This window comes from Mobula hypostoma, chromosome 11 (assembly GCF_963921235.1).
Source record: "Mobula hypostoma chromosome 11, sMobHyp1.1, whole genome shotgun sequence".
Lineage (NCBI taxonomy): Eukaryota > Metazoa > Chordata > Chondrichthyes > Myliobatiformes > Myliobatidae > Mobula > Mobula hypostoma.
Genome location: NC_086107.1, coordinates 4,242,993 through 4,268,582, shown reverse-complemented (window position 1 = coordinate 4,268,582; position 25,590 = coordinate 4,242,993). Strand labels below are relative to the sequence as shown.

Genomic DNA, 25,590 nt, shown 5'->3' with positions numbered 1-25,590 from the left:
ACTACAGGAAGGATGTGGAAACTATAGGAAGGGTGCAGAGGAGATTTACAAGGATGTTGCCTGGATTGGGGAGCATGCCTTATGAGAATAGACTGAGTGAACTCAGCCTTTTCTCCTTGAAGCGACGGACGATGAGAGGTGACCTGATAGAGGTGTATAAGATGATGAGAGACATTGATCGTGTGGATAGTCAGAGGCTTTTTCCCAGGGCTGAAATAGCTAGCACAAAAGGGCACAGTTTTAAGGTGCCTGAAAGTAGGTACAGAGCATTTTTTTTTATATACACAGAGAGTGGTGAGTGCGTGGAATGGGCTGCCAGCAACAGTGGTGGAGGCGGACACGATAGGGTCTTTTAAGATACTTCTGGAAAGGTACATGGAGCTTAGAAAAATAGAGGGCTCTGGGTAACCCTACGTAATTTCTAAAATAAGTACGTGTTCGGTACAGCATTGTGGGCCAAAGGGCCTGTATTGTGCTGTAGGTTTTCTATGTTTTCTGTGTTCTATCTTTTTCTAAAACGCCAGAGAAACTCAGCAAGTCAGGCACGAACTATGGGTGGGAATGTTTCAGGCCAGGGCCCTTCACTAGTCCTGATGGGATGGTCTCAGCTTGAAGCATTGACTGTTCATTCCCCTCCAGACTGTAGATGCTGCCCGACTTGGAGCTTCTCCAGTATTTTGTGTGCGATCTCCAGCATCTGAACAATCTCGTGTTTATGACGAGCAATCCTTACCTGAGGTAGGACATTCTTAACATTTACAGGTTTCTCCACAAACAAATTTCCCACATCCCAGTTTTATGTGGCTGATCACTTTATCCAGGGGCTCTGCCCCCTTATTTTCAACTTGCCAGTGAGAGAAAATGGCTTCTTAACACCTATCCTGTCAATTCCCCTCAGAATTATATATGTCTTATTCAGATTGAGGGCAGTAGAGTAGCACTAATACAGCACCAGCAAGCCAGATTCAATTCTATTACTGTCTGGAAAGAGTTTGTATTTCTCCCTGTGGCCATGAGGGTTTCCTCCAGGTGCTCCAGGGTGGTGGGGTACAGATGCATCTCTACCAAAGGCATAAGGTGTTCCTTCCCTCCGCTAGCCTGCAAGTCACCCTTGAGCAACCTGACGCCAGGCAGACAATCTCTGAAGAGTATTGATTCTGGCTGGGGACACTTGTCTTGTAAAGCCACTGCCCAGAAGTCAGCAATGGCAAACCATTTCTGTAGAAAAATTTGCCATGAACAATCATGGTCATGGAAAGACCATGACCACCTATGTCATGCAACATGGCACATAACAAATGGAGCTCCATTTTCCTCCCACATTGTAAAGACATATGAGTTACTAGGTTGATTGGGTGTAAGTAGGTGGTGTGGGCCTATTTGGGCCAGAAGAGCCTGTAACTCCACAATCATTCCAAGTAAAAGAGCACACCAGTATTTCCAAGTTAGTAAGTATAGATCTTACTCCTTTGTAAATCATTCCCCAGATCCTAAAAGTCAGAGCACCTTATTTATGGCCACAATATGTTAAAGTTAGAAGGTGTCAACTTAAATTCTTACTTTTACGTGTTGCTTTAAGGAATTATCCATGAACTTACAGGAAAGGGCTCCTTCCAGCTGGCTCCCACAATAGAAGGTCTAACAATGGCAACATTCAGGCTTCCACACTCCTGCTGCACTACGTATTCAGCCATGGCTTTGGTATAGGTATACGTGTTAGGTCGTTCACCGATCAGTTTCCTTGTAATGTCCTGAACCAAATCATCATCCATCCACCTGTGGAATAATGGAAATCCATGCAAAAATGAAGCCTTTGAGAAGTGTTTTAATCTATAGTTCAATTGGTTCTATTTAGGAAGGAAAGACAAAAACCAAGATGATTTCATCCATGGGTAAAACATTTATCGGTCAACAATCCCATAGGAATAAAGTAAAAATTCAAACACGAAGCAAAAGAGAATACTACAGCTACTATAAAGTACCAAAGTGAAAGAACTTATTTCATTTCACTCAACCTACAAGTTTAATGGTAAATCCTAAATTCTGATACCATACTAATATTAGAACAAGAACATGGCTTGAATTCAAGTACATTCAAAATGGGAAAAAAATTTAGGAAAGGGACTTGGGAGTCTTCGTGCAGGATTCCCTAAAGGTTAACTTGCAGGTTAAGTTGGTGGTGAGGAAGGCAAATGCAATGTTGCCATTCATTTCAAGAGCTGTAGAATGTAAGAGCAAGAATGTAATGCCGAGAGTTTATAAGGAATTGGTCAGACTGCATTTGGAGTATTGGGAGTAGTTTTGGGCCCCTTATTTAAGGAGGAATGTACTGGCATTGGAGAGTCCAGAGAAATGGAAGTATTAACATAGAGATACGTTTGATGGCTCTGGGACCGTTCTCTCTGGAGTTCAGAATACTGGGGGGGGGGGGGGAAGAATCTCAATTGAAACTTATAGAAAATTGAAACAACACACATCAAAGTTGCTGGTGAACGCAGCAGGCCAGGCAGCATCTATAGGAAGAGGCGCAGTCGACGTTTCAGGCCGAGACCCTTCGTCAGGACTAACTGTCCTGACGAAGGGTCTCGGCCTGAAACGTCGACTGCGCCTCTTCCTATAGATGCTGCCTGGCCTGCTGCGTTCACCAGCAACTTTGATGTGTGTTGCTTGAATTTCCAGCATCTGCAGAATTCCTGTTGTTTGCGTAGAAAATTGAAAGGCCAAGATGTGGTGAAGATGTTTCCTATAGTGGGAGAGTGTAGAAGACTCAATGGGCAGAATGGTATATATCAAAATTATAAAACCAGACAGTGTAATTCAGTGCAACAGGCTGCACCTGTAAGGGGAATGGACAGTCAATGTTTCAGGATGAGTCCTTTCATCATAACTGCTCTTTTAAATAATTAAAAATGGTGCAGAGAGTGCAAAGTGCCCTGTAGGTGGGAAGGGAATGGACAAGAGGGAGGGAAGGGAAAAGAAAAAAAGACAAGAGTTAAAGTATGAGGAGGTAAGTTCAATAGGGCAAGAGCCAACACCAACAATGAGCCTACCAGGCCAACAAAAGAGCTGGAGGAACCCAACGGAATAAGCAGCACTTAGGGACTCTGTGGTTCATGGTCCACATATCTCTGGTTACTTTTTTTTTCCATTTGCATGATCTGATCGAGGTGCTTGGGTGTGGAACTAGCTCTGTGGCTGAGGACTACAGTCATTGACACAGCACTAAACTAAACTGATTCAGTCGCTGTCACTCCTGGACCATTTCGGGGACTCAGTGGTTTGATGGTTAATATTCTGTGTGTTATTTGCTCACTTTTTGATGTTTGCATGATTTATTTTTCCATGCATTGAGTGTTTGATGTTTTTTTTAAAAAAGGGGTTCCAATGGTGTTTCTTTGTTTAGTAGCTACCTGCAGGAGGACGTATCTCTGAGCTGTATATTGTACACGTACTTTGATAATAAAGGTACTTTAAAACTTTGAAATAGAGAGTTGAAAGTTTGAGTTAATACCTTTCGTCAGGACTGGAAAGAGTGGATAACTTTACATTCAACACTGACTCACTTTTAGGGACTCTACAACTCACATATTATTTGTTTTTTTTATGTTTTTGCACAATTTGCCCGCTTTTGCACATTGATCTTTGTGTAGTTTTCATTAGTTCTATAGTATCTCTGTTCTACTGTGATGCCTGCAATAAACTGAATCTCAGCATAGTACGTGGTGGCATATACTTACTTCGGTAATGAATTTACTTTGAACTTTGAAAAGGTGAGATAGCCAGAATAAAAAGGTGAGTAAAGAAATGGAACGTGGGTAACAGGTGGCACAGAGGGGTAACAGACAGCAATGGTCTCACAAAACTGTTAAAGAGAAGACAATAGCATTGCGGCGGGCAACTGCTCCTTCCCATCCATAGATGTTGTCTGATCTGTTATATACCTCCATTTTCCTTGTATGTTGTTCCACATTCCCAATATCTTCACTATTGCGTCTCCAGCCTACAACAGCAGGCCAGTATATGAATCGTGCATTGCAAGTTGCTAGGGATGCCAGGGTAATACAGCAGCTAGCAGAATGCTGTTATAGACTGGGGTGTTTCGGAGTTTGAAGTTCAATTCCATCGCTGTCTGCAAGGAGTTTGTACTTTTACCCTGTGAACCGCATGGATTTTCTCTGGGTGTTTCGGTTTCCTCCCACAATCTAAAGACGTACTGATTAGTAGGTTAATTGGTTATTGTAAACTGTCCTTGATTAAGTTAGGGTTAAACAGGTGAGTTTGCTGGAGCAGCATGGCTCGTTGGGCCAGAAGGGACTTACCCTAGGAGAAAGCACTTATTTATTGCTAAATAAAATAAGTTATCTCTTGTGCCCTAACTTAATGAAACAAAACATGCAGCTTTAGCAATGCAAATTCAATATCCCAGAACCTACGGAAGCTTTAAAGTAGTTGGAATACCTTTGATGACCTGGAAGTAAGGGTGGACAATGTGTAAGTAATAACTAGATTGCGGCGGGGGGTGGGGGGGGCGGTGGTGGAAATTAACCAATCAAGTCAGTTTTACACAAAGAGCTGGAAAGAAATAAGACAACAAACATACTCCAGAGCTTCAATCAATTTTTTAGGGTCAACTGGAGGTGGATAAATGACCTCCTCAATATGCTTCCGATTGCAGTGCGCGTAGGCGGTGGAAACGTGAATGAACACTTCGAGCTTCTTCATCAACTGTGCAAATGCAAGGAGCCGGCGGGTGGCAACCACATTCAACTGCATTGCATCTCTGCAAGGAAAGAAAAAAAACAGAGTTCATCCTCAGATCAGCCTTTCTGACCGACATTCCTAATCTGCGGAATTCAAAACCTAAAACTATAAGAGATATAGACCCAGTTGACACTTTTAAACACCAACTCAAAATCTATTTAATCTTACTTTTAACTAACGTCTTTTTGTCTTTTGTTTTCATGTTTTCACTTTATCCCATTGTAAAGCACTTTGAACTACATCTGTATGAAAAGCACTCCATAAATAAGTTGTTACCATTGTTAATATTAAATATCTTGACACTCAAATGCAGCAAGATGCAGGTAATGAAATTATTTTGCCTGGATTATGAGCATGTCTTATCACGATAATTGAGCGAGCTAAGGCTTTTCTCTTTGGAGAGCAAAGGAGGTGACTTGATAGACATGTACAAGAAAAGAGGCACAGGATGTAATGCTGAGCCTTTACAAGGCATTGGCCAGACTGGTTCATTATGGTTGTTAGAGCCGGGGTGGTGGTGGGGATAAGCTCCCACTACCTATTGAATGCTGCCAATAGCGTGCATCTCAAATAGCCTCCAACATCCAAATCCAGCTTCTGACCTTCATGTGTGGTTTAGCTACGATGCCCAGCTGATCCCTTTCTACTGACAGGAGAAGGGACAACAGCAGGTTACTGGCCAGCCAGTTGCTTTGGGCAGATGGGGCTCATCAGCCATGACTGGCAGCTCAACCTAAGAGAAAGAAAACTCTGATCTCAAAACCCTGCTGCCTTGCAGCTATACCCATTCACGGGGAAGGCTTCGGGAGTAAACCCTAAGAAACATCCAGAGCTGGAGTCCCTAAGGGACCTACATTGAGTTCAAAGGTGATTGGCAAGCCACTGGTACCAAACTGTATCAGTCTCTGCCGGTCCTTTGGATTCATCATCTGTTTGGAGCTTGCTGCAAGGTCAACAGCTTGTTCTTCTTTTCGTACTGCCCTTGCTTGTGTATCACGTAGACAGCTAGGGCACATCCATGGTCGACCCCGATCAATGGAGGGTCACATTTGAAGACCACGTACGGAGTATTTTGAGTAGCTTTAAGTGTCATTTCTGAGAAAGGATGTGCTGGCATTGGAGAGGGTGCAGAGAAGGTTCATGCAATTGATCCTGGGAATGAAAGGGACAATGTATGAAGAGTATGTGATGGCTCTGGGCCTATACTCTGAAGTTTTGAAAGGGGAAATCTCATTGAAACCTATTGAATACTGAAATGCTTAGATACAATGGATATGGAGAAGATCTTTCCTATAGTGGGGGGGGGGTCTAGTACCAGAGGGCACAACCTTAAGTTAGAGGGACGTCCCTTTAGAGCAGAGATGAGGAGGAATTTATTTTGCTGGATGGTAGTGAATGTGTGGAATTCACTGACACAGACGGTTGTGGAGGCCAAATCACTGGGTATATTTAAAGTGGAGGTTGATAAGTTCTTAATTACCCCATCCCGTAAAACCTTAGCTACAAAAACACCAACAAGCTCCAAAGACCTCATCCCTGGGAGAGGAAAGATCTTTGCCTATAAGACTGACAAAGTCATGTGGTGAAAGCAGAAGCCACAGGGTCGACCGACCTTCTTTCAGCCCTGCATAGAGGACTCTGATGAGCTACTGCCAGTGGCCTATGCCCCAGTGGGAGTGATGGGCTTGAGAAACAGGAAGTGGTTTTGGACAGAGCAGATCATACCTTACAAACTTGATTGAATTTTTTTTTTTGTAGGACTGTGGACACAAGGAATTTGACAAGGTTCCTCATTACAGATTGATCTACAAGATCAAGATGCTTATGATTTAGTGACTTGGTAGTCAAAAGTCATAGTAGACTGAGGGAACTGGTGGAAGGATGTTATTCTGCCTGGGTGCCCATGACCAGGTAGTGGAGCCTCTTGTTTATGATGTACGTAAATAACTTGGATGAAAATGCAGACGGACGAGTTATTAAGTTTACAGATGACACAAAGATTGCTGGAGTTGAGGGCAGTGCAGAGGGCTGTCAAAGAATACAGCAGAATACTGACCTCTTTGGGGCAAAGGAGGTTGAGAGATAAAATTGTACAAGATGATAAAAGGCGTAGATCAAGTGGAGAACTACAGACTTTTTCCCAGGGTGAAAATAGCTAATACAAGGGGGCATAATTTTAATGTGATTGGAGGAAAGTATATGGAGATGTCAGAGGTAGGTATTTTACAAACAAGGTGGTGGGTGCATGGAACACAGAAACAGAAGTGGTGTTAGCGGCAGATACATTAGGGCCATTTAAGAGACTCGGATGATGGAAAAACAGAGGGCTACTTGGGAGGGAATGGTTAGATTGATCTTAGAGTAGGTTGACAAGTTGATTAAAAGCATATCAAAAGTACTATGCTGTATGGTTCTACAATCTATAGTCAGTTACTGACATGGACGGACAAATGGCAGATGGAGCTTAATCCAAGCAAGCGCAAGGTATTACATTTCGGAAAGTCAAATACAGAGGGACCTTGTGGTCAAAACCCACAGCTCACTGCAAGGAGTAACACTAATAAGTAGGGTGATAGAGGCAGTGTTTGACATCCCAGCCTTCACTGGTTGGTGTACTGAATATTGTCACATTGCAGCTGTTTTAAAACTTTGGTTTGTCCACTGTTGAAGTATTGTGTGCAATTCTGGTTGCCTCATTGCAGCTACAGTGCTGGAAGGTGAATGTTAGAGCAACACTGTTTAAAAAAAACATTTTAACAGGCTTGGTGAGACACTGGTGCCAAATAAGGGCTGATGTATATAAAACATCTTAGAAAAAGGCCCCAGATCAGATTTCATGTTAGAAATTAGAAGCAATCTACTTTCAGACAAGATCTACTTTAAATGAAAGTAAACATTTACAAGAGTAGATTTATTGTTTCTCACTGCAATACTCCAAAATGCAAGGTTGTACAACATTTATAATCCTCCTTCATAAAGTGATTCATCCTGAAATGACAGCCAGAACATTCGGTAATACTGCATTCACTGTGTGGGTGGGAAAAGCAAAAGCAAGCTCCACAAAAGAGAAAAATCAAAACATGACTGTATCATCTCAGCCAGCTCCCGGTCATTGTAGAGGCTCATTGACCACCACCACCCAGGCCATGCTCTCTTCTCACTGTTGCCATTAGGAAGGAGGTACAGGAGCGTTAGGCCCACACCACCAGGTTCAGCAACAATTATTACCCTTCAATCATCAGGTCCCTGAACCAGCATGAGTAACTTCACTCACCTCAACTCTGAACTGATTCCACAACCTACAGACTCACTTTCAAGGACACTACACTCATGTTCTCAATATTATTTATTTTTTTTAAATTATTATTATTGGTTATTTTTTGTATTTGCATATTGGTTGCTTGTTGGTCTTTGTGTGTAGTTTTTCATTGATTCTATCGCATTTCTTTGTTCTACTGTGAATGCCTGTAAGAAAATGAATCTCAGGGTAGTACAGTCGACCTTCACAAGTCCGACTACTTGTAATCCAGTTCCTTCAATAATCTGGCACTGATTTCAAATTTTCTGCACAACTGTAATTTCAAATTTCCCGGGCCACTGTACCAATCTGCTGCGCATTGTTTTGGTTGCACTAGATCTGTTCACATGTTAGCGCGCACAGACAGGCGATTCCTGTTTGTTTTCCTGCATTTATTGATATCATTGGCTCATTTTTAGCCCCAATTATGGCCCCACTTCGTGCTGTGAGCAAAAACACTGCACATTATCTATTAAAGATAAGGTTGAACTCTTGGAAAAAAAACTGGACAGTGGTGTATCGGTGAAAAGCTTGTGCAAGTGTTACAACATTGGCTCTTCCACAGTGTACGATATAAAGAAACAGAAAGAAAAGCTGTTAAACCTTTTTGCTGATAGTGGCTCAAAGAAACAGATGTGCGTAAGAAAAACAAGGAAAGACAGAAGTGCGGAACTAGATAAAGTGCTGATAATGTGGCTTAACCTTCGTGTTAGTGAAGGTGTTGAACTATCTGGAGATATGGTGAAGGAACAAGCAAAAGTGTTTCCTGAAGAACTAGGACTAGAATATGAGTGTGACTGTAGTGAAGGCTGGCTTCATCGGTTCAAGCATCATGGCTTATAGTTTCATGCAGTGTGTGGTGAAAAACATTCAGCATGACAAGGAAACAGCAGCACAGATTGTTGACGAGTTCACCAAGTTAGACTCCAATGAAAAATTAAGCCCCAAGCAGGTGTACAATGATGAGACTGCTTTGTATTGGAGATGTACACCACGAAGAACACTAACAACAGCAGATGCAGAATCGCCAACAGGGTATAAGGCATCGAGAGATCGTGTGACTTTGCTAGGCTGCTTTAATGCTGCAGGAACCCACAGATGTAAGTTACTGGTCATTGGCAAAAGTTTACGTCCCAGGGCCTTCAAAGGTATGACTCAATTTCCGGTAGCAGAGAGACTTTCTATTGACAGGCTAATTAAGTTGACAGGTGAATTGCTGAAAGGATTAGAGCAACGATGTTTTATAACTGAGCAAGAAATAATGAGTGTTTATATGCTGCAGGATAAACTAATCAGAGAGAGACCAAAATATATGAAACAGCTTACCTTGGAAGATATGTTCAAAATAATTGCTAGAAAAAGTGCAACAGGGGAGCTAACACTTCAGAATCCACTGCCATCAACTTCTGCTCACCCAGATGTGCTGCCACCAACATCAACCGTTTGTGAAGAAACTGTTGTCAGTTTCAGCACCAGTTCCTGATGCTTCACTCATTTTTCAAGATGAAGATGTTGATGATCCTGACAACCCACACTTGCAGACATGTAACTTTGCCTGAAGGTATATTAAACGTCTCAATTTAGAAGTGGAAGTGCTCAATCGGGAGGAGGAGAAGATGGCGACGCGACGCAGCGCGCACGGCCTCTCCGGTGATGAATATCTGTAATCTATCGAGTAGGAGGCCATGCACAACTCTGATCTGATGGAGGCAGATGTAAGAGCACGGAGGAACATCTGGTGAAACTTCTGAAATGCCTGCTTTGCTGCCGCTGCTACTGTGTGATCCGAAATCTCCGGAGGGGAAGGCCCCGAATCCTCGGCTTTGCCTGTTGCTTGGCGGCCGCGGCCCGGATCAAAGCGCTTGGCAGAGATGGTGCTCGGTGTCGGAGGGCTGGTTGGAGGCTCGAAGTTTTCAGATGGACTCAGAGTCGGAGTGTGGTCGGGTGCTTCCAGGATGCTGCATTGGCAAGTTTGCGTCGCTGAAAGCTCATGGCAGGGAGAGTTTCTCCTTCTACCGTCTGCATGAGATGTTGGGGCTATCAGGACTTTGAGACTTTTTTTCTGTGCCCATGCCCTTATCAAATTATGGTATTGCTTTGCACTGTTGTAACTATATGTTATAATTATGTGGTTTTTGTCAATTTTAGTCTTGGTCTGTCTTGTGTTTCTGTGGTATCATACCGGAGGAACATTGTATCATTTTTTAGTGCATGCATTTCTAAATGACAATAAACGAGGACTGAGTGTCCTCATAATCTAAAAAAAACTTCTCTGTACAAGTTAATTCCTGTAAATTTAGCTGTACCCTGTATTTTAACTGTGTCTGTACAGTATGTTACTTTATTAAAATTTCACTTGCCGCTCATTTAATATTTCTGTTTCATTATCCTCTAACTTGTACTGATTTACATGATATTTTAAAGATATGATGAGGCAGTTAGCTATTGCTTAATGTGATCCTTCTGTAATTCGGCATTTACACTAATCCGGCACTCCTCAGGTCCCAATGGTGCTGGATTAGTGAAGGTCGACCTGTATATGTTTTGAATATAAACTTGCTATGAATTTGTAACCCACTTAAGCTTAGGATGCACAGTAGAGAAACTTGGCAGACCATAACCACACTCAAAATTTCTTGCCCCACGGTAAGGACATTCTCCCCACTTTGTAAAATTCCTGCTTTCTGCATTTTTTGGTTGCATGTTATTCCACTTTGTCCAAACTACCCTGCCTGTAGAATTGCTACAAAGTATCAATGATGATTAATTGGTACTATTGTGCTGTATTGACTTGGCATGACATGTCCCAACCAGTTTAACAAGAACAAAAAAAGGAGATTGTCCATACTGGAACAGGTGTCCCCCACTTTCCAAACGTTCGCTTTACGACATTTCACTTTTACGAAAGACCTACATTAGTACCCATTTTCGCTAACGGAAAGAGGATTTTTGCTTTTATGAAAAATGACGCCCGCTTTAAACTTGTGTTTACCCCGAAAAAGACTACCATGACCATGAAGCCTTGTGTGGGCAGGTATGTGCGTATGCGAGCACGTGTCGATTTTTTTCTACAAATCAGTTTTGGCTCAATCTTCCCGATTCTGATAAGTGAAACATTACAGTCAGCCCTCCTTATCCGCGAGTTCAGCATGCGCGAATTCAACCAACCGCAAATCGGGAAAACCCGGAAGTGCTCTCTCCAGCACTCGTTGTTCGAGCATTGTTCGCCTTCGTCTCGCTCCTTCGCTACTTTGTTTCTGTGAAAAAATGGCTCCTAAAAAGCAATTACGAGGTCAAAGCAATTCCTCAAAGGCTAAGAGGGAGCGTAAAGTGCTATCTCTTGCCGAGAAATTAGAAATATTAGATCTTTTGTAAAGTGGCATGTCGCATTCCGAAGTGAGCTGTAAGGTCGGTAAGAACGAATCGAGCATTCGTACAATAAAGCAGAAAGAAGCTGAAATTCGTGGAAGTGTTAGTGCTAGGGATGGCTGGCTGGCTGGCTATGTAAAGCGCTACAGCCTCAAGAACTTAAAGATCATGGGAGAATCAGCATCAGCGTTCCCAGAAGAGCTACGATGGTTGCGTCTGTACCGAACATATACAGACTTTTTCTCTTGTCATTATTCCTTAAACAATACAGTATAACAACTATTTGCATAGCATTTACATTGAATTAGGTATTATAAGTCAACAGAACAGAAACACTGAGGGCAGCCGGTCCTGTGCTGCCCTGGGTCCTAATGTCCACCCGCATCAGCCAGGTTAAATAAGGGACTCAAGCATCCGCGATTTTTGGTATCTGCGGGGGGTCTCGGAACCAATCCCTCACGGATAAGGAGGGCCGACTGTATTTCTACTTTATATAGGCTGTGTATTTATCATATCATTCCTGCTTTTACTATACGTTAGTGTTATTTTAGGTTTTATGCGCTATTTGGTATGATTTGGTAGGTTTTTTTTGAGTCTGGTAATGCTCAAAAATTTTTCCCATATAAGTTCATTGTAATTGCTTCTTCGTTTTACGCCATTTCGGCTTACAAACAGTTTCATAGGAACGCTCTACCTTCGGATAGTGGGGGAAACCCGAATTTGGAACCAAAAAAAGAGAAAATGCTAGAAGAACTCAGAAGGTCTTTACGGGAAAACAGAACAATATAGCACAAGACAACTCTGCCATAGATGGTCCCAAGCCCGGATGCAAAAGGAGGGGGTTGGCCATGGGGCTAGAAACCCCATCCTGTAAAAACCCAGAGCTACAGGAATGCCAAAAGAAGCTCCAAAGAAATCATCCCTGGGAGAAGAAGGATCTACACCTTGGAAGACTGAAAGACTGACCCAGAACAGAGGAATCTGGTGAGCTACTGTTGGCAGCCTATGCCCCAGTCGGGGTGATGGGTTTAAGACAACGACAACAACACAGTCCAGGCCCTTCGGCCTATGATGATGTGCCGACCCTATAACCTACTCCATGATCAATCTAACCCTTCCCTCCTACATAACCATCCATTTTGCTATCATCCATGTAAAAGTCTCTTACATAGGCCCTAATATGTCTACCTCTACCATCGCTCCTTGTATTAGCCATTTCTGCCTTGGGGAAAAAGTATCTGGCTGTCCACTCTATGCTTTTATCATCTTGTACACATCTACCTAGGTGGTGGGGTGGAGATGCGTCTCTACCAAAGGAGGTGTAAAGTCACCCTTTCCTCCAAGAGCCTGCCGGTCATCTTTGGCCAAGGTGTAGCACCTGCTTAGTCCACTGCCCCTGATCAGAGTCACACGAAGCCATGGGAGCAGGTGGTGGATGGCTGTTTGAGCAGCTAGCACATATCACATCCTTGTTATGCCAAGTAGACAATCTCTGAAGAGTAGCCATAATGGCTAGGGTCACCTGTCTTGTTAAAACACTGCCCAGAAGGCAATGGCAAACCACATCTGCAGAAAATTTGCCAAGGACAATCATGATCATAAAGACCATGATCACCCAACATCATACAACACGGCACATAATGATAACACATCTATCAAGTCACCTCTCAGCCTCTGTCGCTCCAAAGAGAAAAGCCTTAGCTTGCACATGCTATCTTCATAAATCATGTTGCCTAATCCAGGCAGCATCCTGATAAATTTCCTTTCCATCCTCTCTATAACTTCCATGTTCTTCCTATAATGAAGCAATCAGAACCAAACACAATACAGGTGGATGGTAGGCGGAAAGAGATAAGGAAGGGACAGATAAACTGAGGGAGGTGAAATCTAGGTGGACACAAAGAACACTGGGAATATAGACTATATAATATTGGAAAAATCAACTCTGATGCATTGGGTTGTAACCAACCAAAGTGGAAAACGAGGCGAGGTTCTTTCAATTTGCTCTTAGCCTCTCCGTAGCCAAGGTGTCCGTAAAACTATTGCCTAGTCTTAGCTCAGTTTCACCAATGTAGAGGAGGCTACATCACAAACACTGAATGTAGTGGACCAGGAAGAGATTCAGGTGAATGCCTCACCTGGAAGGGCTGTTGGGGTCTCTGGCTAGTGATGAGAGAAGAGGTGAAGGGACAAAGTGTTACATCTCCTTCAGATGCAGGGGAAAGTGCTAAGGGACATAGAGGGGTGGGTGGGGAACAGAACAGACCAAGAGAGGGATACCTGTAGAAAACAACAAAGATTAAGGAAAGTTGATTAGCTTCAGTTGTCACATGTACATTAAAACATACAGTGAAATAGGTCGCTTGCGTCAATGACCAACATAGTCCAAGGATGTGCTGGGAGCAGCCCAGCACCAACATAGCATGCCCACAACTTACCAACTTTAATCTGTATCTCTCTGGAATGTGGGAGTACACGATGCAAGCCCATGCGGTCAGGGGAAGAATGTACAAACTCCTAGCAGACAGGGGCGACAGCCCCAACGCTGGCACTGTGATACCGCTATGCTTCCATGCCACCCATAATTAGAGGTTGGAGGGTATAGGGAGGGGAAGATATGAACCAGTGTGGATAATTTAACTTGCCCTCAATGCTGAACTAATTCCACAACCTACAGATACACTTTCAAGGACTCTACAAATTATGCTCTCAGTATTATTTATTATTTGTTTCTTTCTGTATTTGCAGTTTACCTTCTCTTGCACATTTCTCAGTCTTTTTTTGTGTGTAGTTTTCATTGATTCACTGATATACTGTGAATGCCCACAAGAAAATAAATCTCAGGGTTGTATATGGTGATTTTATATATATATCTTCTCCATGATTTGTCACCTTGTCGTGGTGGAGAAGCTTGTGTGGTCCTGTGATCCCGAGAGCAATGCCGTCTGGAGCTATGCTCCTGGTAGGGTCACCCACGGCGGTAAGGTCGAGGGTGAGGTCCCTGACAAAGAACAATCCAACCAAGACCTCAACGCTGAACAGGCGGACGAAGTTACTTCGAACTCAACGGCTGTGAAGGCAGATGAAGGCTGCAACAAATCCATCAGCTCCAATCGTCATGGTTTCCATGCCACTGGAAACGGTTGATTTGTGAAGTATCGTGTGCTTCTTGGAGTGCAACATCAAGTACACATTAAACAAATACACGTACAGGTGTCTCCCCTCTATGGGCCACTTCTTCAGAACGAAGACCATCATCCTTGACCTCGAGGGATAGCCACGACGACGACGATATATATATATAAAAATATATATAAAATAAATTTACTTTGAACTTTGATGGAAAGATCACGTTGGAGCTTGCCACACTACAAGTTGTAGAGTGAGAAGAGACTCACCAGAAGATGTGGCCAGAAATGAAGGAGAGTTTGAATAGGCCATGTTTATTCTCACTGGAACACCAATAGCTGAGAGGTGACATTGTGAAAGTTTATACAATTATGAGGGGCAACTCTCCCTCTAATTTTTTTTCTAAAACAGCTGCACAGACCAACCACTGCTCTGAGCAAGAAATTCTTCTATGGCCTGAAAAACGCATGAAAATTTTTTCTGTTACACGCATTGCATACAATGAATATTTAGAATGAAAATTGAAAAATCACTTATTTTTGATTTTATTTATTAATTGAGGGGTATGATGAAGTACAGTACAAAGAAAATTTTTCACATTTTGTAAACTTTTCCAAAGGCTGTGTGCGCAGGAGCATTTCAGATACAGTGTAGCAGCACATCCACACAACTTAGAGGGAACAGTGATGAGGGACAAGGATAAGCATTTTATCATGGGAACCTAGAACTAGAGATTTAAGTGAGAAGGGAGAAATTTAGGAGGAAAAAGTTTACCCTCCTTAGTTAATAGACAAATTATTTTATTATTTTTATAAATGTCTGTATTAAGTTAACGTTAACTCCAAAATTCCAGATAAAAGGACACGGGTGTTAGAACACATGGAAACATAACCATCCCCAAATTCCCTTTCAAGTCACACAGCATCCTGATTTGGAAATAGTTGATCCTTCACCAATCAAACAGCTTTAGCATAACCAACATCACCTTCAAACACTTTCATGCTTCATGAAGGTCCCTTTCAATTCTCAAGAGACGTGGAGTGAGGCAATAAACGATAGTCAAAACTCATCAATATTTTTCAGAAGTACTTACTTCAAAGTTTCATTGAAACGTACGGTGGCTGCGCAGTGGAAGACTATGTTGATGCAGGATATCAAGAGTTCCTTGTCAGCCTGACTAAGACCGAGCTCTGGCTGAGTCAATTCACTGCTCACGGCAACAACCTTCTCTTTGAAATCTGGCTGCTCTTCCCGCAGTCGGTCAAAAAGCTGCAAAGGGGAATTAAATTAAATTAAATTAAAACCTGATAGCATGAAATTTGATTTCTCCAACTTCTGGAAGATTTTTTCCCCCTTCCTCCTCCTCCATTTCCCCTCTCTGGCCTCTTACTCTTTTTTTCATCTGCCTATCACCTCTCCCTGGTGCCCCTCCTCCTTCTCTTCCTCTCAAGTTCCTATCAGATTCCTTCTTCTCCAGAACTTTATCTTTTCCTCCCATCATCTTCTAGCTTGTACTGTTTCCCCTCCACCCCACGTTCTTACTCTGGCATCTTCCCCCTTCCTTTCCAACCCACACGAAAAGTTGACTGTTTATTCATTTCCAAAGATGCTGCCTGACTTGTTGAGTTCCTCCAGCGTTTTGTGTATGTGTTGCTCTGAATTTCCAGCATCTGCAGAAATGTCTTCATGGCATTTTTAATAACTGGCAGAAAAAGTATCCTTGTAGCAACTAACAGATCAGAAGGGCAAAGGTATTAGTAAAACTGCAGTGTGCAGACACTCCATGGAAATGGAAGAGGATTGGAATACAACTTCACAACCAGGACTAACATGACTTTAGATTTACTTATTTAGCAATACAGCACAAAAAAGGTCCTTCCGACCCTTTGAGCTCTGCTGCCCCAGCAACGATTAACCATAACCAAGGGGCAACTTACCTCCACAGAATGTCCTTGGGCTGTGGAAGGATACCAGAGAACGTGGAGAAAACCCACAAATTCCACAGGAAGGATGTACAGAGGTGTCCTGACAGACTGAGCCAGAATAGACCTCCAAACTGCAGAACAGCCTGAGAGCTGTAATAGTGTCGTGGTAACTGCACGCTATTGGGATACCCGTTTATCACAGGTACGGTATATTGAAGCACAGTGAAATGTGCCATTTGCTTTAACAACCAACATATCAAACAAAGGGCTGAGACATATCACAACACATTCTAGCACCAACACAGCATGTCTACAATGATTGGCAGAACACAAGCAACAAAACAACAAAAGGAAAACAAGACCCAGTCCTCCCTCCTGCTCACCCATGCACATACAGAGTCCTCTAACCCAAGGGCAAGACATCTTCAGCCTCCAGCAGACTTATGAATTTACAGACATTGGGTTTCAACTTCCCCATCGAACTCACAGACTTGTGGCCTGGCCATTGGGTCTCAACTCCTGGACCTCCAATCGACCTTTGGGCTTTGATTTGAACTTCTGATTGATCTTTGATATCAATCCAGGACTCACTAATTATGATGAAGATGGACCCTGGGTAAGGAACCAAACTCAAAGCCTTGAGTTCCAGACTTGCTGATGATGAGATCGCAAACGATAGGCCTTGAACACTGGTCTGTGTCTTGCCCTGACTTGCGTATCCACGCATCTCCCAACCGTCATGCCTCCTGTTTGCATGGAACTCTAATCTCGGAACACGCCAACATTTCACTGGATCGGGAAGGCCACCAGCCCTCATCCCCTCTGCTTTGCCTGCCCGACATTCAATCACATCCACATCGCTGGCCTTCCAATGCAGAGCAGAGGTTTCGACTCCAGTCTGTCCTCTAATTCCTCCACATCCCTGTTCCTAAACCCTAACGTGACCCCTAACTCCCCTCTGTCCCCACAACCACCCCCGTGAACTTAAAAGAACAACTAACCCTGAGCCACAACCTCTGCGGAAATTGCAGCTCAGCACCATCTTGACCTGAAGATTAATTTTCCTTAAGGTTAGAACTCAGTCTGACCTGTGGAAAAGAGTTTAATCAATATTTGAATATTTCAAAGCACAGAGTGGCTGATTAGTACCACACCCACCACTGTCATAAGCTTGTGGATTCAACTGTTCCAAAGAAGCAAGCATGTTTGTATTGAAAAAAAATAAAAGTGATGATGCCTCTAATGCACTACTGGAGCAAAGAGCTGGAAATATTTAGCATGTCAGGCGGTTTGAAAATCAAGGGCTAGTGATTGCATTGTAGAGATAATCACGGCACTAATGCTATTTATCAGCAAGTCACGAGTCAGTGACAATAAACCTCATTCTATGGCATGGAATTTTTTTCAGATTCAGAATCAGGTTTAATATTACTGGCATACGTTGTGAAATTTGTTGTTTTGCGGCAGCAGTACAGTGCAATAGATAGTAACAATCCTCCAGGAACTCCAGTTTCTTCCCACAGTCCAAAGACGTACCGGTTGATAGGTTAATTGATCATTGTAAACTGTCCCGTGACTTGGCTAGGGTTAAACTGGGGGCTGCTGAGTGGCACAGGGTGAAGGGCCTACTCCACACTATATCTCAATAAATATATAAATAAATATATAAAAATTAAATAATTAGTGCAGATTAGTGAGGCATACGGTTTATTGTCCATTCAGAAATCTGATGGCAATGGGAAGAAGCTGTTTCTGAAACATTTGAGTGCGTGTCTTCAGGCTCCTGTACCCCCTCCCTGATGGTTGTAATGAGGAAAGGGCATGTCCTGGGGGATGGGATGATCGGTTTTGTGGCAGCAGTACAGTGCAAAGACATAAAATTACTATAAATTACAAAACTGGAGCCTGGTTTCTTCTGCTCTTTAACCACCTTCTTACCAATAGTCGGCAGATGTTCCTCAACCCACTGAGTTCATTCAGCAAGTTGCTTGCCATTGTAAGTGTTTGTCTTAAGCAACGTAATTACTATTTTCCCCTGAAGCCTTAAAGCTGACAGCTTCTTAGACAAGTAGATAGCCCCTACCTATCTCTGGAACCTTTTCTACCTCCGCAAGGCAGCTGTTTCTAGAATTTTCTCTGAACACAGTCCTAAAAACATTAAAGACGCATCAGTCCATGGCCTCCTCTTCTGCCATGATGAGGCCACTCTCATGTTGGGTCAGCAGCATCTCATATTCCATATGGGTAGTCTCCAACCTGACTGTATGAACATCAATTTCTCCAACTTCCGATAATTTTTACCCTCCCCCTTCCCTCTTCTTCAATTCCCCACTCTGGCTCCTTACCTCTTCTCCTCCTGGCAGCATCCTCCTCCCCCTCCCCCACCTTCTTATTCTGGAATCTTCCTCCTTACTTTCCAGTCCTGATGAAGGGTCTCAACTGTTTATTCATTTCCATAGATACCACCTGACCTATTGAGATCCTCCAGCATTTTGTGTGTTGCCCTAAAATCACTAAGCTTCTGTCCTAATATTCAGTGACTCAGTATCTATTTTGTTCTGGGACACACCTTAGTGTGTATTGTTACATTGCAAGGGTTGTATAAATGTGATTTATCATTGACACAAGAGCTGAGTGTTTGGAAATTATAGCATTATTGTGCAGCTATTTTTTGCTGTAGTTCATCTAGTTAAATATTTACTTTTCAGAATCAGATTTAATATCACTGGCATATACAGTTGAAGTCAGAAGTTTACATACACTAAGCCAAATACATTTAAACTCAGTTTTTCACAATTCCTGACACTTAATCCTAGAAAACATTCCCTGTCTTAGGTCAGTTAGGATCACTACTTTATTTTAAGAATGTGAAATGTCAGGATAATAGTAAAGAGAATGATTTATTTCAGCTTTTATTTCTTTCACCACTTTCCCAGTGGGTCAGAAGTTTACATACACTTTGTTAGTATTTGGTAACATTGCCTTTAAATTGTTTAACTTGGGTTAAACGTTTTGGGTAGCCTTCCACAAGTTTCTCACCGTAAGTTGCTGGAATTTTGTTCCATTCCTCCAGGCAGAACTGGTGTAACTGAGTCAGGTTTGTAGGCCTCCTTGCTCACACGTTTTTTCAGTCCTGCCCACAAATTTTCTCTCAGACTGAGGTCAGGGCTTTGTGATGGCCACTCCATACCTTGACTTTGCTGTCCTTAAGCAATTTTGCCACAACTTTGGAGGTATGCTTGGGGTCATTGTCCATTTGGAAGACCCATTTGCGACCGAGCTTTAACTTCCTGGTTGATGTCTTGAGATGTTGCTTCAATATATCCACATAATTTTCCTTCCTCATGATGTCATCTATTTTGTGAAGTGCACCAGTCCCTCCTGCAGCAAAGCACCCCCACAACATGATGCTGCCACCCCCCAGGCTTCACGGTTGGGATGGTGTTCTTCAGCTTGCAAGCCTCACCCTTTTTCTTTTCTTTCTTTTCCAATCTTTTTATTAGTTTCATAATAATAAACATACCATAATATTGATACAAAGTTATCGGGAATACATTGTTATAGTTAACATAGTTAAATATAACCATAGAACCATAGAAACTACAGCACAGAAACAGGCCTTTTGGCCCTTCTTGGCTGTGCCGAACCATTTTCTGCCTAGTCCCACTGACCTGCACATGGCCATATCCCTCCATACACCTCCCATCCATGTATCTGTCCAATTTATTCTTAAATGTTAAAAAAGAACCCGCATTTACCACCTCGTCTGGCAGCTCATTCCATACTCCCACCACTCTCTGTGTGAAGAAGCCCCACCTAATGTTCCCTTTAAACTTTTCCCCCCTCACCCTTAACCCATGTCCTCTGGTTTTTTTCTCCCCTTGCCTCAGTGGAAAAAGCCTGCTTGCATTCACTCTATCTATACCCAGCATAATTTTATATACCTCTATCAAATCTCCCCTCATTCTTCTACGCTCCCGGGAATAAAGTCCTAACCTATTCAACCTTTCTCTGTAACTGAGTTTCTCAAGTCCTGGCAACATCCTTGTAAACCTTCTCTGCACTCTTTCAACCTTATTTATATCCTTCCTGTAATTTGGTGACCAAAACTGAACACAATACTCCAGATTCGGCCTCACCAATGCCTTATACAACCTCATCATAACATTCCAGCTCTTATACTCAATACTTTGATTAATAAAGGCCAATGTACCAAAAGCTCTCTTTACGACCCTATCTACCTGTGACGACACTTTTAGGGAATTTTGTATCTGTATTCCCAGATCCCTCTGTTCCACTGCACTCCTCAGTGCCTTACCATTAACCCTGTATGTTCTACGTTGGTTTGTCCTTCCAACGTGCAATACCTCACACTTGTCAGTATTAAACTCCAGCTGCCATTTTTCAGCCCATTTTTCCAGCTGGTCCAAGTCCCTCTGCAGGCTCTGAAAACCTTCCTCATTGTCTACTACACCTCCAATCTTTGTATCACCAGCAAACTTGCTGATCCAATTTACCACATTATCATCCAGATCATTGATATAGATGACAAATAACAATGGACCCAGCACTGATTCCTGTGGCACACCACTAGTCACAGGCCTCCACTCAGAGAAGCAATTCTCTACCACCACTCTCTGGCTTCTTCCATCGAGCCAATGTCTAATTCAATTTACCACCTCTCCATGTATACCTAGCGACTGAATTTTCCTAACTAACCTCCCATGCGGGACCTTGTCAAAGGCCTTACTGGAGTCCATGTAGACAATATCCACTGCCTTCCCTTCATCCACTTTCCTGGTAACCTCCTCGAAAAACTACAACAGATTGGTCAAACATGACCTATCACGCACAAAACCATGTTGACTCTCCCTAATAAGCCCCTGTCTATCCAAATGCTTGTAGATTCTGTCTCTTAGTACTCCCTCCAATAACTTACCTACTACTGACGTTAAACTCACCGGCCTATAATTTCCTGGATTACTTTTCGATCCTTTTTTAAACAATGGAACAACATGAGCTACTCTCCAATCCTCCGGCACTTCACCCGTAGACAGCGACATTTTAAATATTTCTGCCAGGGCCCCCACAATTTCAACACTAGTCTCCTTCAAGGTCCGAGGGAACACTCTGTCAGGTCCCGGGGATTTTAATTTTAATCACTTTAATTTTCCTCAAGACAGCAAGCACCTCCTCCTTTTCAATCTGTACAGTTTCCATGGTCTCACTACTTGATTCCCTCAATTCCATAGATTTCATGCCAGCTTCCTTAGTAAATACAGACGCAAAAAACCTATTTAAGATCTCCCCCATTTCCTTTGGTTCCGCACAAAGCCGACTACTCTGATCTTCAAGAGGACCAATTTTATCCCGTACAATCCTTTTGCTCTTAATATACTTGTAAAAGCTCTTTGGATTATCCTTCACTTTGACTGCCAAGGCAACCTCATGTCTTCTTTTTGCCACCCTGATTTCTTTCTTAAGTATTTTCTTGCACTTCTTATACTCCTCAAGCCCAATTGACACGAGTGTTAAATCTCCCAATCATACAGGATACAGATGTAATATACAAAAAAAATCTAAAACAAAAATCATGAAAAAGGAAAAAAAATAAAAATATACCCCCCCAAAAAAACTAACCTAAACAGTGTTAATCAACTAAACTAAGAAAAAAAAGACATAGGGTGTTACGTAACATCAAAAAAAAAGGAACCATTAGTGTCATTGACTCCATTCCTCTCAACATATATTAAAAAGAAATGGAATAAGTTTGGAAAAGGTCAAATCACATCATATGAAAATGTTGAATAAATGGCCTCCAAGTCTTTTCGAATTTAATAGAGGGATCATAAATAACACTTCTAATTTTTTCCAAGTTTAAACACAACGTAGTTTGAGAGAACCAATGAAATGTGGTGGGAAGATTAATCTCTTTCTGGTTCAGCAAAATGGATCTTCCAGCCATTAATGTAAGAAATGCAATCATCTGACGAGCTGAAGAGGTTAATTGACTTGGTTCTATTATTGGTAACCCAAAAATTGCGTAATAGGGTGAGGTTGTAAATCAATATTCAAAACACTTGAGATGGTATCAAAAATATCTTCCCAATATTTTTTCAAAAAAGAACATGACCAAAACATATGAGTTAAAGAAGCTATCTCAGTGTGACATCTATCACATATAGGATTTATATGAGAATAATAACAAGCTAGTTTAGTTTACGAGCTAGTTTACTTTTTCCTCCAAACATAACAATGGTCATTATGGCCAAACAGTTCAATTTTTGTTTCATCAGACCAGAGAACATTTCTCCAGAATGTAAGATCTTTATCCCCATGTGCACTTGCAAACTGTGGTCTGGTTTTTTCTATGGTGGTTTTGGAGCAGTGGCTTCTTCCTTGCTGAGCAGCCTTTCTCAGGTTATGTCGATATAGGACTTGTTTTACTGTGGATATAGATACTTATTCACAGCATCTTCACAAGGTCCTTTGCTAGTTGTTCTGGGATTGATTTGCACTTTTCGCACCAAAGTACGTTCATCTCTAGGAGACAGAATGCAACCTCTTCCTGAGCGGTATGATGGCTGCGTGGTCCCATGGTGTTTATACTTGCGTACTATTGTTTGTACAGATGAACGTGGTACCTTCAGGCGTTTGGAAATTGCTCCCAAGGATGAACCAGACTTGACATCATTTTCTGACCTCAATCCAATAGAAAATTTGTGGGCAGAACTGAAAAAGCGTGTGCGAGCAAGGAGGCCTACAAACCTGACTCAGTTACTCCAGTTCTGTCCAGAGGAATGGAACAAAATTCCAGCAATTTATGGTGAGAAGCTTGTGGAAGGCTACCCAAAACGTTTGACTCAAGTTAAACAATTTAAAGGCAATGCTACCAAATACTAACAAAGTGTATGTAAACTTCTGACCCACTGGGAAAGTGATGAAAGAAATAAAAGCTGAAATAAATCATTCTCTCTACTATTATTCTGACATTTCACATTCTTAAAATAGCGATCCTAACTGACAGGGAATGTTTTCTAGGATTATATGTCAGGAATTGTGAAAAACTGAGTTTAAATGTACTTGGCTAAGGTGTATGTAAACTTCTGACTTCAACTGTATCATGAAATTTGTTGTTTTGCAGCAGCAGTACATTGGAATACATAGTAAACAAACTAAATTACAATGAAAAATATATAAAAATCAAAGTAATTTAAATAAGTAGTGTAAAAAGAGACCAACAAAAAAAAGTGAGGTAGTGTACACGAATTCATTGTCCATTCAGAAATCTAACAGGTAAGGGGAAAAAGCTGTTCCTAAAACATTGAGTGTGTGTCTTCAAGCTTCTGTACCTCCTCCCTGATGATAGCAATGAGAAGAGGACAAGGTCACACTTGGCTTCATTCTGTTACAGTGGTAGGACAGATTTGGAAGGGGAACATAACCAAACATTCCACACATCCATTCTTGACAACTAGAATCTGAAATTTGCAATGAATGTTTACTGGCCCAGAATTCACATGAGAAATTCTTGCCGAAAGTGCTCAGGCAATGGAAGGAGGCAAACAGTCGCATGTGCCTCCAACTATTTGTGAAGGGCTTAGAACAAGTTGGACGTAACTTAACCCTGATGAAGGGTCTCGGCCCGAAACACTGACTATATATTTCCCTCCATAGATGCAGCCGCCTTCCGCAGAATTTTGTGCATGTTGCTTAAGATTTCCAGCTTCTGCAGAATCTCTTGAGTTGACTATGTGTGACCTTATCAAAAGCCTTGCTAACATATTTGAGTCTCCTTTTTAAAGCAATGATGTGACAATTGAGCAGAAAAAAAAGGAAATAATGAGATCTAGTTCCAGCATATTTCTCTGGTCTTTGTGGTGCCCACACATCACAACACAAGAGCTCTGAAAAGCGTGACCGTTTCTGGGAAAACAATTACCTTACAGTTGAGCATTTCTTCCACACGTGCTTGAGAATTCTGGCCTGCCTTGGCTCTCACTAGGATGTACGCAGTCTTGACTCCAGGACAAGAGCGCAGCAGTTTCTCAAGCAGCACCTTGCCCATGAAGCCTGTGGCTCCAGTGATGAGAACATTCTTGCCCACATAGAACTCTGGTATCGACACCATGCTGTCCTCACAACGTGGCCAGCAGGACGTTGGCTGGTTCTCTCTGGGTTCTGAAACCTATGCAGCCTGTCAGAAACAAAGCAGATGGCGATTATAAACAGAGCAACTACTGCATTCCTTCTTCCAATTCAACAAGCGCATGGAGATGAAGGGTTTCAATCCAAAATATCAGCTGCCCATTTACCTCAATAGATGCTGCCTGACATGCTGAGTTCCCTCAAAAGAGTGAAATATGATCAATTCTACTTGCTATCGTTACAATGCAAATGGTATGGAGAATTAACAATGAAAATTATAATGAAATGATAAAGCTTCCAAATGATTTTTGGACTTGTCTTTAAAATAGAAGCTAATCAAAGCTGGAGTGCCTGTTGCACCTGCCCAGGGTGGAGGCACAAGAAGCAGTCCAGAATAAGTTGGGAGCTGGTCCCTCATCAGTGCTGTTCTCCAGTGTTCACTCAGTGGAACACAGGCTGGATTGCGTTCGTCTATGGCTGCACTTTTTTTTAAAGCGCACGGTGATCAGACTGCGGGCTTGATCTTACCAACAACATCCCGTCCATCATCAATCGACAGGACATGACATCACGAGGTTTTAGAACAGACGGCAGAATAGTGGAACAGGCCCTTCAGCACAATGCTCCTGGACCAACCACGACGCCAGTTTAAACCAAACCCTTCTGCCTGCACCAAGATCTATTTCCCTCCATTCCCTGCTCATTCACGTCTATCTGAATATTATCTCAATATTGCTATTGTATTTGCTTCTCAAGATTGTTTAATGTCATTTCCAGTACACAAGCATTAAGGAGAATGAAATCTGGATCCGATGCAGCACAAACAAAGAATAAAATAAACAAAATAATAATAAAAACCCAATATAAATACTTAAGAAAGCTTACATATATAGATCAACTGTATGTTGATAAAGTGACACTAGGTACAGGAGGGTCTGTAAATGTAGTGACTGACAGGAA

At 42.2% G+C, this 25,590-nt stretch overlaps 1 protein-coding gene across 5 annotated transcripts in view; it reads right to left on the bottom strand.

Moving 5' to 3' along the window:
* far1 (fatty acyl CoA reductase 1) overlaps positions 1-25,590 on the bottom strand; it is a 135,814-nt gene that overhangs the window by 43,472 nt on the left and 66,752 nt on the right. For all 5 annotated transcript variants that reach the window (XM_063061594.1, XM_063061597.1, XM_063061593.1 and 2 more), the window contains 4 exons: positions 24,425-24,679; positions 15,651-15,826; positions 4,601-4,780; positions 1,599-1,776 (listed from right to left, as the gene is read on the bottom strand). In XM_063061594.1, coding sequence (XP_062917664.1) covers positions 1,599-1,776; positions 4,601-4,780; positions 15,651-15,826; positions 24,425-24,613 — 723 coding nt within the window. In that variant the 5' untranslated portion in view covers positions 24,614-24,679. The remainder of the gene's footprint in view (positions 1-1,598; positions 1,777-4,600; positions 4,781-15,650; positions 15,827-24,424; positions 24,680-25,590) is intronic.